The sequence below is a fragment of the Equus asinus genome, chromosome 25, assembly GCF_041296235.1.
Source record: "Equus asinus isolate D_3611 breed Donkey chromosome 25, EquAss-T2T_v2, whole genome shotgun sequence".
NCBI classification, from domain to species: Eukaryota; Metazoa; Chordata; class Mammalia; order Perissodactyla; family Equidae; genus Equus; species Equus asinus.
The window spans coordinates 16,303,870-16,318,833 of NC_091814.1; the positions used below are offsets into that span (position 1 = coordinate 16,303,870).

The 14,964-nt window shown below is 38.4% G+C and overlaps 1 protein-coding gene across 1 annotated transcript in view; it reads right to left on the reverse strand.

Moving 5' to 3' along the window:
* The window catches only part of NUP210L (nucleoporin 210 like), a 91,226-nt gene that overhangs the window by 23,794 nt on the left and 52,468 nt on the right, over positions 1-14,964 (reverse strand). The window contains exons 17-23 of the mRNA XM_044757807.2: positions 6,557-6,749; positions 3,408-3,496; positions 3,091-3,195; positions 2,682-2,783; positions 1,607-1,735; positions 1,136-1,263; positions 113-245 (exon numbers count right to left, since the gene is read on the reverse strand). Of these exons, the coding sequence (XP_044613742.2) occupies positions 113-245; positions 1,136-1,263; positions 1,607-1,735; positions 2,682-2,783; positions 3,091-3,195; positions 3,408-3,496; positions 6,557-6,749 (879 nt within the window). The remainder of the gene's footprint in view (positions 1-112; positions 246-1,135; positions 1,264-1,606; positions 1,736-2,681; positions 2,784-3,090; positions 3,196-3,407; positions 3,497-6,556; positions 6,750-14,964) is intronic.

The following is a 14,964-nucleotide window of genomic DNA, read 5'->3' on the forward strand; positions in this document are numbered from 1 at the left end:
AACTATCAGTTTTTTCAGTCAAATGATTTTCAACTTGTGAAAACTAAACAGAAAAAGATAAATAATGCCAAATAATATGAAGTATGAATTTTGGATGAGATAATTTCCTTACTTCAATTTGCCGAGGAGCTGATGTGAATTTTCTCCCCATCTTGTCCCTGGCAATGGCCACAAGTGTGGATTGCCCAATAGCGACAGCTCGAAGGATATAATTTTCAGAGTATTCGTCCTGTTCCTCCATTAGCCTGCAATGAATGAGAAAGTTTTTAGGTGAGAAAGAGTTGAGGTTTTTTGTTGTTGTTGCTGTTTTTGTGAGGAAGATTGGCCCTGAGCTAACATCTGTTGCCAATCTTCCCCTTTTTGCTTGAGGAAGATTGTCCATGAGCTAACATTCATGCCAATTTTCCTCTATTTTGTATGTGGGATGCTGCCACAGCATGGCTTGATGAGTGTGTGTAGGTCCCCACCCAGGATCCGAACCTGTGAACCCTGGGCTGCCAAAGCAAAGTGCACAAACCTAACCACTACGCTACTGGGCTGGCCCAAGATTTAGTTTTAAGAGTGGTCAGTTATGCATTTTTTTAAGATGCTTAATATTTTTGGCTCATTTTAACTCTGGTTATAGGGAACTGCCAGAAAATGAATTTCCAGAGTCAAGACAAAGTTCATGGCAATGGCAGGAAGCTCCTGAAGGGCAAAAATTTGTTCTAAGGCTCCAAAGAATAAGGGCAATGTAAATATAGACTGGCAAAATTGCAAACACTAAACTCCCTTGGAATTCCTGTATTTCCCCTTTCACAGAGGGGAATACCAGTGCCTCTGCTTCTAAATAGATTTTTGAAGGTCTTCTAGCCTGAAGCACCCTCAAAGGATATCATCCAAGAAGAAGTTTCATAAAATGGAAATATTAATGAGACACATGATTATAGCCTGAAAACAAGATATCTTGGGTGATGTGGAAGGGGTATTTTGTAGAGACCTGAATATGGGAAGAGAGTATGGGCTGAAAGGTACTGTGACAAAAAAGTGAAGAAGAAAGTCTGAAATAACCTAAGAGAGAGCTGACTAGGCTACCAGGAGGGAGATTCTCATGCTATTAAGCATGGGGAGAAAGAAGTACTGAAATGGTACTCACGTCAGGGTGACGATGGCAGAAGCCAACTGTAGTTTGAGCTCCATGTTTCTGAAATATTTATTTTGGAATGGGTGTTTGGAAGAGCCAAGAACCCTCACAGTTACTAACACAGTTTTACCTATTTCAACCTAGTAGTTAAAAAAAAAAGTAATTTTAGTAGAGGTGTCTCATTCGCCAAGGACAGTCTAACTCTTAGAGGGTGGCAAACTTTTATTCATGCTAAATGTTCCTGGTCAGTCTTTGATCAGATGAGCCTAATCTATGTGTACTCTTTTAAGTTGTTCTTTAACACTCTATTTTCTTCATCATGTTTAATGTTGGAATGTTGTTCTTTAAGGGCAAGCATTTCCATTAACATTACCAAAGGTCCTGGTATACATACACAGTAGCTGAGCAGAGACTATATTAAGTGATGCTAGATAGTGAGAATGAGGCCTGCTTCATTTATGAGATAAAGCAAACATCTCTCACCTTATCAATCAGGTCGAGCTCCAGCTCTTGTATGTCTGACACCCTGAGGTGGGCCATTGCTGGACCCAAGAAAGCCAAGCACAGATCATAGACCTCCAAGGCGAGAAATCCAGGATGTACAGGAACTAACTAGAAGGAAGAAGATGGTAGCTGGGTAGAGAAGCAAACATGCTCCAAACATACTCACAGCAACTATTTTCATCCAAAGCGGAAAATACAGTATATTACTGCCTTCTTGATGGGAACTCTGAGAAATGACATTATGTGTCTTAGGTATAGCACAATATGTACCCTTAATGTGATGTTTCAGTTAATAGCAAAATATGTACCCTTAACAAATATTAACTGATAAAGAGCAGAATTTAAGTTGATTGAATTCAAGCAGAATCCAACATACATATCCAGCTTCTTAATTATGAACAGGGAAAGGATTTCATGAAGAAAACCAACCCCATTTATGTTGCAATCAACAGTGGAGAGAGAAAGTACTGAGTGGACTAATACTTTGTTTTTCATTCTTGCATTATAGCTCCTGCACAACTGCATGTTTTTCCATATAGTGCCTCAATCTCGCCTTTTAAAAACAAACATTACGACTAAGGTAAGTTAAATTCCTTTGAGCTCTTAGAAGGAAAGGAAATATATGCATAGTTGATGTAAGGTATTATTTTATTGCTACAAGTCAACTAAAAGCAAATCACTTGGCATATGGACTATAGAGTCAGTTAATATTTTGAGTTGTTATATCCTGGCTGAAAACACCATACGCTCAGGTTATAAAGTCAACAGTACATCTAAGTATTCATACAGTTCTGTGCTGTGAAATTTACAGAAATGAACCTTCGTTTAATGGAAATTTTATAAATAGATGTCTCCTACACTGTCAGCTCAAACAGAACCAAAAATTGCCCAGTAATTTAGCTAGTTAGAGAAAAAAACCTCTCGTTCAAAAAAAAAAGAGGCAAATGTTACTTTTGTAACAAGTTTGAGACATACAATGGAATTTTTCCAATCATTCTGCTAAGAATGAGTTTTTACCAGAGATTATCAGTCTGGGAATATTTCTAGAACTCACCTGGACAGAGCTTTCTGCTTCCAGGTAAGTAATAGTGACAATGTCCTGCTCACTGCTGTTGACTAAAAAATAACCAGATCCTTCCACAAGGCTAAATATTTCCTAAGGAAAAATCAGACAAACAATATTCCATTCCCTCTGGGTTATAAATAATTCAAAGAAAACAACTTCTACCTACCTAAGAAAGAGTATGGGATGAAAAGATTAAGGTCAATGGACCAAAGACAAAATATTATTAAAGTATAAGTCCTAAGGATATTGCAGCTAATTATTATATATGCATTATATATGTGTATCAGTGATTTTCAACATATAAGTGAGCTTTTTTATTTCTATACTGTTAATTTTAATAACCTCGTACTCTCCCTTCCAATGTGATTCCATTTAACTAGACCTATACAGCTTCTACCTTCACATCAGGATGGTTATAGATGGTGGCATTCTCAGGCAATACAGTTACATCATCCACCAGGAGCAGCTCCACAGCTGCAGATCTGGGCAAGTTGAAAAGTTCCTAGAAATGTAATAAGAACCACAAAGGTGAATATAAACTTTTAATTCCTCAGCTTAGTGAGAGAAGATGCCAGTACTGTTTTAAGTGCAAAGGTAACAGAATCATAGAGATGTGCAGTTCTCAGATTTACATCAGTTATAGATGACTCTTAAAGAAGAGCCTTAAATTTCAGTTATTTAATTTACATTTGTTATATAACAAGCTCTACTTACCTTTGGACTTTTCTTCTCTGAATAGCCCACAAAATTAACTCCAATGAGTACGGTTCCTTTTAACTGATGTACTTTAAGTATCTGATGACCTGCAGACGTGCAGAAAAATATCCTGTGAGAAACAGTGACATGTAGAATACAAAAGTGTCTCCAGAAAACCAAATTCTGCCTTAATTTTTACCAACTAGTGATTTATTGCAGGAGGAAAAAAAAACTGAATGGGGAAATACACAAGAAACAAAAAACTGGGTTTTTGTGCTGACTCTGCCACTATATTTCTGCGTGACCCTGGGCAACCACTTTATTTCTCAGTTCCTATATTAAATGAGGGATTGGGCCAGGCAAAATCTAAATTTCTTTCCAGCTCCCTTGGTCTGTGAGTCCAAACACAGGCTGACAACAGTGTATGGGGAAGTTTTTGTTTGATTTAAAAATGGCAGTGAGAACAAGGAGATAGTCCTTTCGAACCTTTCACTCTTCTAAACTGTTTTGTACATGTAAATATATCAGTCCCTTATTCAGAAATTTTAAATGGCTATTCCTTATTAGAGCAATTCAAACTCCTTAAACTAGTATTTGAAGTCTTCCATAATCTGACTGCTTTACCCATTCATTCTTTTTTCTATCTTTCTTTTTTTAAATTTAAGACAAATCTGCAACTTAGATCAATTTTTTTTTTTTTTGAGGAAGATTAGCCCTGCTAATATCTTCAGCCAATCCTCCTCTTTTTGCTAAGGAAGACTGGCCCTGAGCTAACATCCGTGCCCATCTTCCTCTACTTTTTATGTGGGATGCCTACCACAGCATGGCTTGCCAAGCGGTGCCATGTCTGAATCCGGGATCCAAACTGGCAAACCCCAGGCCGCCAAAGTGGAATGTGTGCACTTAACCGCTGTGCCACTGGGCCGGCCCCAGGTCAATTCTTATTTTATTCTCAACACATGATCATGACTAAATCTGTGTAGCATTTTCTCATGATGCTACATCCATCCATTCATTCATTCAATAAAGATTTATTGAGGGCCTGCTATATGCTGGGTACTATGCCAGGTAATTAGGATACAGAGAGGAAGAAGTAGGAAACACAATCTTTGCCTTCAAAGAAACCCACAGCTTAGTACGGCGACTAAGAGGCAAACCAACCCCTGCAATACAGTGTGATAAGTGCTGTTACAGAAGTATGTACAGAGCACATATATAGAGAGTATATAAGAGCACAAAGAAGGAATATTTTCCTTAGATTGAGAATAGAGAGGGACAGAAAACTCCCAGATCACTAGAGGAAGATTTAAGCCCAGTGAAGATATGAGAAAAGAGAACATACAACATACGCAATGGAAAGAGGTGTGACAAGCTTTGTCATAGCTATGGATCTAAAGTTGTTGACTGTGAGAAAAATGTAGGGTATATGTGGGTGGTAATAAGAGGTGAAGCCAAAGAAGTAGGCAGGGGTTGGTATGTTAAGCTGCAACATACGAATTTTATCCTGGAAGAAACGGACTCCCTGAAGACAATATGGTGACAGTAAAGTCAGTTGTGAAGAGTATAGGCTTTGCTGTCACAGAGCTTGCTGCTGCATCTATTTACTGTTGTAATCTCAGGGCCTAAAACTGTAGCTAGAATATAGTAAAAACTCAATAAGCATGTAATGAATGAGTAAATTTACATAATGGGGATAACAATGTTACTCTCTCATGGTTGTTACGAGGATTACATGAGAAAACGTACATAAAGTTTTTAGTGCAGTGCCTCGCATGTCATAAGAGCTGAGTAAATAATAGCCCAAAAAACAATTTTAAGAGAGAGATTCAGATTTGTACTTTAGAAAGATCATTCTGGACAGTAGTGTGAACGATGGATTAGAGAGTAGCAGATACACAATGAGATCAGTTAGGAGGCTACTCAGTAATTAATCAGCAACTGGTAATGCAGGATAGAGGTAATAAGGACACTAGTGATGGACTTAGAGAGGAAGGGATGAAACCAAAAAATATTTAGAAGATAACATTGATGGTATCTGGTGATTGACTGGTATAGGGTATAAGGAGCATCTCTTTCTTCTCCATCATTTTTTACACTAACTGTATCATACTATTTGTATTATAGTGTTATAGTATTATACACATATTAGTATTATGTTGTCAAGTTCTGTAGCAAAGCTCTTAAACTTGCTCTGAGTGTAAGCTCCTTGTGGGCAAGGAAAAGGTTAAACCTTATTCCTCCTTCTCTAGTGTTTCTTATTTCATTCAATGGTTATACCATCCATCTAAACGCTCATGCCAAAAACCTAAAAGTTAACCTTTGTACCACTTTCTTCTTCACCTTTGGGATGGATCTGTGATAGACTGTTATATTAATGGCCCGCAGTGAATCATGCCTGCTGGTATCCATGCCCTTGAGTGGTCCTTGCCTACCTTGACTAGTTTTGGTCGGTGACTAGCTTCAGTGAATGGGACATCAGCAAATGTGATACAAGCAGAGGCCTGATGAGCGACTGCACATGAGGGCTTGTTGCCCTCTTAGAATTTCATCTAGTGCCTCTTGCCCCATCTCTAAGTTAGTCTCACTTGCCTTATTCAGCTCATCCTTTCTATTTTCTCTTTCCACCATCTCGTCAGGTCTTGGTGTAAACATTACTTTCTTAGCATAGCCTTCTCTCTTCTAAACTAGGTTAGGTTCTCCTGTTATAAGCTCTTAAAGCACCTCATATTTGCCCTTCAAAACACCTAATAAAGTTGTAATATTTGAAGTCTGGCCTCCCCAAATAGATTGTAAGTCTATGAGAGCAGAGACTATGCTTATCTCACTTACCATTATATCTCCAAGTGCCTAGCAGAGGGCCTTAAATGCAGTAGCCATTCAACAAATATTTTTCTAATATCTGAGTAATATTTCCATAGTATTAGGCAAATAATAGGCAAGCAATACATTGACAAATTATTTTTTCTATGTTCTTGTGAGAAGTGTTGGACCTTAGGCTCGAGTTTTGCAAACAAGGAAGTTTACCTTTACATTTTCTAAAAAATACAAAGATCAAATACAAATGGTGAGAAATGATAAAATCCGAAATAAAGCATAACCCATAAGGAAATACTTAGTGCAGAATTGTTTAGCAGGTATATGAAAGGATTTGTAAATTTTCACAGTACCATGTAGCCAGGACTGCCCACTGCCATCATCCTTTGCTACCATCTTCACTGAATTATAATTTTCAAAATGAGCTAGTGTTTCATTTGAGGATTTCCATTCTAGCATTAGTGAACTGAAATTATCAAACTTTCTCCTGTGTTGATCAAACACTGCCAGTTCCAGGACTGTGTCCCTCAGGCTTGATACAGGAATCTGCATTAAAATAAAAAGAAAGAAAAGAAAAGAAATAAACAACAGCTTAAGAGGCAGTAAGATATCCCTGAAGCTAGGGATCATGTTTTCTCCCAGTCTTTTTTCTTTAACAATTTTCAAACCTGCACATATGTTGAAAGAATAGTATAAAGAATACCTATACATACTTCATCTGGATTCACCATTTGCTTTCTGTATCTCTCCCTCCACTTTCCTACCCTCTGTGTGTCTTTTCTTTTTTTGTCAAATGATGTAGGCATCACGTCACTTTACCCTTAAATATTTCAGCATGCATTTCCTAAGAATGAGAACATTCTCCTAAGTAACAAAAACAATATTAACACACATAAGAATATTAACATTAATTCTGTGTCATCTATTTTACTTACTTAATTAATTTTTTCCTTTTTCTCCCCAAAGTGCCCCTGGTACATAGTTGTATATTTTTAGTTGTGGGTCCTTCTAGTTGTGGCATGTGGGATGCTGCCTCAGCATGGCTTGATGAGTGGTGCCATGTCTGCACCCAGGATCCGAACCAGCAAAACCCAGGGCCGCCAAAGAGAGCACACAAACTTAACCACTCGGCCACGGGACCAGCCCCTATGTCATCTATTACACAGTCAATATTTCAATTTCCCCAAATGTCCCCAAAATATCTTTTATACTTGTTTTTTATTTTTGATCTAGATTTGATCTTTTATTTTTTTTTTGGTGAGGAAGATTGGCCCTGAGCAATCATCTGTTGCCAATCTTCCTCTTTTTGCTTGAGGAAGATTGTCTCTGAGCTAACATCTGTGCCAATCTTCCTCCATTTTGTATGTGGGACGCCTCCACAGTATGCCTTGATGAGTGGTGTATAGGTCCGTGCTGGGAATTCAAACCTTCAAACCCTGGGCTGCTGAAGCAGAGCACATGAACTTAACAATTATGCCACTAGGCTGGCTCTATGTTTTTTTTTTTTTGCAGGGGAAGCTTCACTCTAAGCTAACATCCTCCTTTTTTCTTCCTTTTTCCCCCTCAAAGCCCCAGCACATTGTTGTGTATAGCTGTGAGTTCTTCTGGTTCTTGTATGTGAGCTGCTGCCACAGCATGGCTACTGACAGACAAGTGGTGTGATCCCATGCCCTGAAATTGAACCTGGGCTGCTGAAGTGGAGTGCGCCAAACTTTAACTGCTAGGCCATCAGAGCTGACTCCCAATTTCATTTTTTTTTTAAAGAAAAGCTTTTTTTTTCTTTTCCCTTTTTCTCCCCAAAGCCCCCTGGTACATAGTTGTATATTCTTAGTTATGGGTCCTTTTAGCTGTGGCATATGGGATGCTGCCTCAGCATGACTCGATGAGTGGTGCCATGTCCGCGCCCAGGATTCAAACCGCCAAAACACTGGGCTGCCTGCAGCGGAGCATGCGAACTTAACCACTCGACCACGGAGCTGGCCCTGATTTTTTTTAAAGACTGGCACCCTGAGCTAACATCTGTTGCCAATCTTTTTTTTTTCTTCTTCTTCTCCCTAAAGCCCCCCAGTACATAGTTGCATATTCTAGTTGTAGGTCCTTCTGGAAACCCTGAGCTGCCGAAGCAGAGCACATGAACTTGACCACTCGGGTATGGGCCCGGCCCCTCAATTTGATCTTGACATATATATATCATATATATATATGTTCTTGGACAGAATGACTAGAATGACTCAACATCATAAAAATTTCAGTTGTTCTGAGTTTATATATAAATTTAACATAATCCCCACAAAAATACCTTGAATTTAAGGAAACCTATTCCCAATCATTATCTGATCACAAAGCTAACCAAGTAGAGACTTTAGTGGCCACAGAGGAGAAAGAATACAGACATTACAGAACTAGTTCAGTAAAGTCAATAAACAAACAAGCATCACTGCAACAGCAACAAAAACCAGTAACAACCACAAAATCTAATGAGGGGAAAAATCTTATCTCAGAATCACTACATTACATTATTTAAAATGTCAAGTTTTCAACAAAAAATTGTTGGAAATGCAAAAAAACAAGAAAGTATACCCTATACACAGGAAAAAAAAGCAGTCAATAGAAACTGTCCCTGAGGATGCCCAGACATTGAACTTACTACAAACAGACTTTTAATCAACTATTTTGTTCAAAGAACTCAAGAAATCCACGTTTAAATAACTAAATAAAAGTAAGAAAATGATATCCCATCATATAGAGAATATCAATAAAGAGATAGAAGTTTTAAAAAAGAACCAAAAAGAAATTCTGAAATTGAAAAGTATAATTGAAATGAAAAATTCACTATAGGAACTCAGCAGCAGATTTGAACAGGCAGAAGAAAGAGAGCTTGAAGATAGGTCAATTTAGATTATCTAGTTTGAAGAACAGAAAGGAAAAAGAATTAAGAAAAATGAATAGCATCAGATACCCATGGGATACCATCTAGTGTTTCAATGTATGCAAAATGGGAGTCCTAGAAAGAGAGGAGAAAGAGAAAAAGAGGAAGAAAGAATATTTGAAGAAATAATGGCTGAAAACTTCCCCAGATTGATGAAAAACACTAATCTAAACATCCAAGAAGCTCAAAGAACTCCACGTAGAATAAATTCAAAGATATTTGCATCTAGGGGCTGGCCCCATGGCTGAGTGGTTAAGCTCGTGTGCTCCACTTTGGCAGCACAGGGTTTCACCAGTTTGGATCCTGGGCATGGACATGGCACAGCTCATCAAGCCATGCTGAGGCGGCACCCCACATGCCACAACTGGTAGGACCCACAACTAAAAATGTGCAACTGGGGGCCAGCTCTGTGGCTGAGTGGTTGGGTTTGCGCGCTCCACTGTGGTGGTCCAGGGTTTCACCGGTTTGAGTCCTGGGTGGGGACATGGCGCTGCTCATCGGGCCATGCTGGGGCAGCGTCCTGCATGCCACAACTAGAAGGACCTGCAACTAAGAATATACAACTATGTAGCAGGGGGATTTGGGGAGAAAAAGGAAAAATAAAATCTTAAAATAAATAAATAAATAAAAATGTGCAACTGTGTACCAGGGGGCTTTGGGAGAAAAAGGAAAAAATAATATCTTTAAAAAAAAGCAATTAAAAATATGATATTTGCATCTAGACACATCATAATCAAACTGTCCAAAGTCAAAGAGAAAGACAGAATCATAAAATCAGAAAGAGAGAAGTGATTCGTCACTTATAAGGGGTCCTCCATGAGATAAAACATGGAAACCAGGGTGATGTTAGCATTGTGGCAGAGTGAGCTGTTCCCTTAGTCTCTTCCCCCTAAGTTACAACCAAATGGACATTCATTAACCAACAGAGGATTCCCTATAAAGCACAATAGGACATATGAGAGATCCATGCACCCATATATCTGAACTTGGGAGTACTGGATCCCTGGGAAACAGTGGAAGGATGTGAATGGATACCCTCCCCCTCTCCAGTGGCAGTGATGTAGGTCGCAGGTCCTCACACAGCAGCCAGTACAAGATTATAAGAGGAGGCAGGGGAGCAGGCAGGCCTGCGCATGAATGCTTTCACTTTTAGAGTGCCACCCAGCCTGTGGGAATGCTCCACACTCAGTGGCACAGCTCAGCCACAGTGTTGGTGCCCTCACCAAGTGCAGAAGCCCAGGCAAACTGCCTGTGAGCACAGAGCAGGCACATATGTGCGAAAGAAAGTGCCCACCCCCACCCCGCCTAACGTATCACTTGGCTGGTCCTGGCCAAGGCAGCAGCTCCACATGAGAGCATCTATGCATGTGTGTGTGACCTGGCAAGTGGCTGTAGCCAGGGGGAAAACACACATGAACCCTACTGGCACAACTTCCAGCAGATGCAGCAGGTTCAGAAAACACAGCTCCTGTCACCCAACAGAGGTGGCAGGTGGAATCTGGGACCTAATACTACCACTATGTATCAGCAAAGGATTACTTCATCAAATACCATGAATAACTACATTAACACTCCAGAGCAGAAGGAAAATGACAAGTCTCCAGAAAGCAATCCCAAACTAACAGAAATTTACAATCTAAATGACAGAGACTTCAAAATAGTTGTCATAAAGAAACTCAATATGTTATAAGAAAACTCAGGAAGACAGTTCAATGAATGTGGAATAAAATTAATGAGCAGAAGGAATTCTTCACCAAAGAGATTGAAACTCTAAAAAAACCCAAAGTTTTGGAGATGAAGAACAAAATGAATGAGATAAAAAAAAAACCTAGAAACCTTAAAAAATAGTGCTGACATTATGGAGGACAGAATTAGCAATTTAGAGGACAGAAATATAAGAATACTTCAGGTGGAGGAGGAGAGAGAACTAAGACTTAAAAAAGAACGAAGAAACTCTTCAAGAAATATCTGACTCAATTAGGAAATGCAATATAAGGATTATAGGTATTCCAGAGGGAGAAGGGAGGGAGAAATGAGCAGACAGCTTGTCCAAAGAAATAATAGCTGAGAACTTCCCAAACCAGGGGAAAAAACTGGACTTACAAGTATAGGAAGCCAATACAACTCCTAATTATATCAATGCAAAAAGACCTTCTCCAAGGGATATAATAGTAAAACTGGCAAAAGTGAATGACAAAGAAAACATATTAAGGGCAGCAAGGCAGAAGGAAACAATCTACAAAAGAACTCCTATCAGGCTTTCAGTTGGTTTCTTGGCAGAAACCTTACAGGCTAGGATTGGAATGATACACTCAAAATACTGAAAGACAAAAACTTTCAGCCAAGAATACTCTATCCAGCTAAACTATCCTTCAGATATGATGGAGAAATAAAAGCTTTCCCAGATAAACAAAAGCTGAGGGAGTTCATTGCCACTAGACCACCCTTACAAGAAGTGAACAAGGATGCCCTCATACATGAAACAAAAAGACAAAAGTTTACAAAGCCTTGAGCAAGGAGATAAATAGGCAAAATCAGAAAATTGCAGCTCTCTATCAGAACAGTAAGCAAACAATTAATTATAACATAAAAGATAAAAGGAAAGAAAGCATCAAAAATAACTATAAACACATTATTTTAATCACAAACTCAAAACATAAAACAGAATAATTTCTGACAACAATAACTTAGAAGGGGAAGAGGAGGGGGATGGAACCTGCTTAGGTTAATGGAGATAAGAGGCGACCAGAAAATGAACTATCTCATCTATGAGATCTTTTATGCAAACCTCATGGTAACCACTAAACAAAATATCAGAGCAGAGACACAAACCATAAATAAAGAGAACACTGAGAAAACCATCACAGAAAGCCACCAAACTGAAATGGCAGTCAGAGATACAAGGAAAGAAAAACAAGGGAAATATAGACCAGAAAACAAGGGATAAAATTGCAGTATTAAGCCCTCATACATCAATAATAACTCTAAAGTAAGATTGAATTTTCCAATCAAAGACACAAAGTGGTTGGATGGGTTACAAAGCAAGACCTAACAATATGCTGCCTCCAGGAAACACATCTCAACTCTAAAGACAAACACAGGCTCAGAGTGAAGGGATGGAAGATGATACCCTAAGCAAATGGCAAGCAAAAGAGAGCAGGTGTTGCTATACTTATATCAGACAAAGCAGACTTCAAGATAAAAAAGGCTATGGGAGACAAAGAGGGGCATTATATAATGATAAAAGTGACATTCCACCAAGAAGATATAACACTTATGAATATATATACACCTAACACAGGAGCACCAAAGTATATAAAACAACTATTGGGGCTGGCCCTGTGGCTGAGTGTTTAAGTTTATGCACACCATCTTGGTGGCCTGGGGTTTGTCGGTTCAGATCCTGGGCATGGACCTACAGACCACTTGTCAAGCCATGTTGTGGCGGTGTCCCACATAGAAGAACTAGAATGACCTACAACTAGGATAAACAACTATGTACTGGGGCTTTGAGGAGAAAAAAAAAAAGAGGAAGGTTGGCAACAGATGTTAGCTCAGGGCCAATTTTCCTTACCAAAAAGAGAGAGAGAAAAAAAAAGAAACGATTAACAGACCTAAAGGGAGAAATTGAAAGCAACACCATATAGTAGGGGACCTTAACACCCCTCTTATGTCAATGCATAGATCATCCAGACAAAACGTCAACAGGAAGCAGAGTCCTTAAATGAAACACTAGACCAGGTGGACTTAATAGATATATCTAGAACATTCCATCCAAAAACAGCAGAATACACATTCTTCTCAAGTGCACATGGAACATTCTCAAAGATAGATCATGTGTTGGGAAATAAAGAAAGTCTCAATACATTTAATAAGATTGAAATCATATCAAACATCTTTTCTGACCACAATGCTATGAAACTAGAAATCAATTATGAGAATAAAGCTAGGGAAGTCACAAATACTTGGAGGCTAAACAACATGCTATTGAACAACTATTAGATCAATGAAGAAATCAAAGGAGAAATAAAAAAATACCTAGAGACAAATAAAAATTAAAACACAACATACCAAAACTTATGGGATACAGCAAAAGCAGTACTAAGAGGGAAATTTATAGCAATACAGGCCTACCTCAACAAATAAGAAAAATCTCAAATGAACAAGCTTACTGTATACCTAAAATATCTAGAAAAAGAAGAACAAACAAAGCCCAAAGTCAGCAAAAGGAAGGAAATAATAATAATCAGAGCAGAAATAAATGAAATAGAGACTAAAAACACAATAGAAAGGATCAATGAAACTAAGAGCTGATTCTTTGAGAAGATAAACAAAATTGGCAAACCCTTAGCGAGGCTCACTAAGAAAAAAAGAGAGAAGACTCAAATAAATAAAATCAGAAATGAAAGAGGAGACAACAGATACCACAGAACAACAAAGGATTATAAGAGAACACAATGAAAAGCTATATGCTAACAAACTGGATAACCTAGAAGAAATGATAAATTCTTAGAATCATACAATCCTCTAAAACTGAATCAAGAAGAAATAGAGAATCTGAATAGACCAATCACAAGCAAAGAATTTGAAACAGTAATCAAAAACCTCCCCCAAACCCAAACATCCAGGACCAGACAGCTTCCCCAGTGAATTCCACCAAACATTCAAAGAAGACTTAATACCTATCCTTCTCAAGCTTTTCCAAAAAATTGAAGAGGAGGGGAAGCTTCCTAACTCATTCTATGAGGCCAACATTACCCTGATAACAAAACCAGACAAGGATAACACAAAAAAAGAAAATCTCAGGCCAATATCACTGCTGAACATAGATGTAAAAATCCTCAGTAAAATATTATCAAATCAAATACAACAATAAATTAAAATGATCATACACCATGATCAAGTGGGATTTACTCCAGGGACACAGGGATAGTTCAACATCCACAAATCAAGGAATGTGATACACCACATCAACAAAATGAAGAATAAAAATCACATGATCATCTCAATAAATGCAGAGAAAGCATCACACAAGATCCAACATTCATTTATGATAAAAACTCTCAATAATAGGTATAGAAGTAAATTACCTCACCATAATAAAGGCCCTACATAAAAAAACCCACAGCCAACATCATACTCAACAGAGAAAAACTGAAAGCCATTCCCCTAAGAATAGGAACAAGCCAAGGGTGGCCACTCTTATTCAACATAGTAATGGAAGATTTAGACAGAGTAATTTTTTAGGCAAGGAAAAGACATAAAACGGATCTAAATTGGAAAGGATGGGGGCTGGCCCCATGGCCGAGTGGTTAAGTTTGCACACTCCGCTGCAGGTGGCCCAGTGTTTCATTGGTTCAAATCCTGGGCGCAGACATGGCACTGCTCATCAAACCACGCTGAGGCAGCATCCCACGTGCCACAACTAGAAGGACCCACAATGAAGAATATACAACTATGTACCGGGGGGCTTTGGGGAGAAAAAGGAAAAAAATAAAATCTTAAAAAAAAGAATTGGAAAGGATGAATCCAACTCTCACTATTTGCAACTGACATGATTCTAAATTAGAAAACCCTAAAAAATACACCAGAAATAAAACAACACATTTATGGACAACTAATCTTTGACCAAGGAGCCAAGAACATACAATGGAGAAAGGGAAGTCTCTTCAATAAGTGGTGTTGGGAAAATTGGACAACTAGATGCAAAAGAATGAAAGTAGACCATTATCTTACACCTACACAAAAATTAACTCACAATGGATTAAAGACTTGAGTGTAAGTCCTGAAACCACAAAATTCTTAGAAGAAAATATAGGCAGTACACTCTTT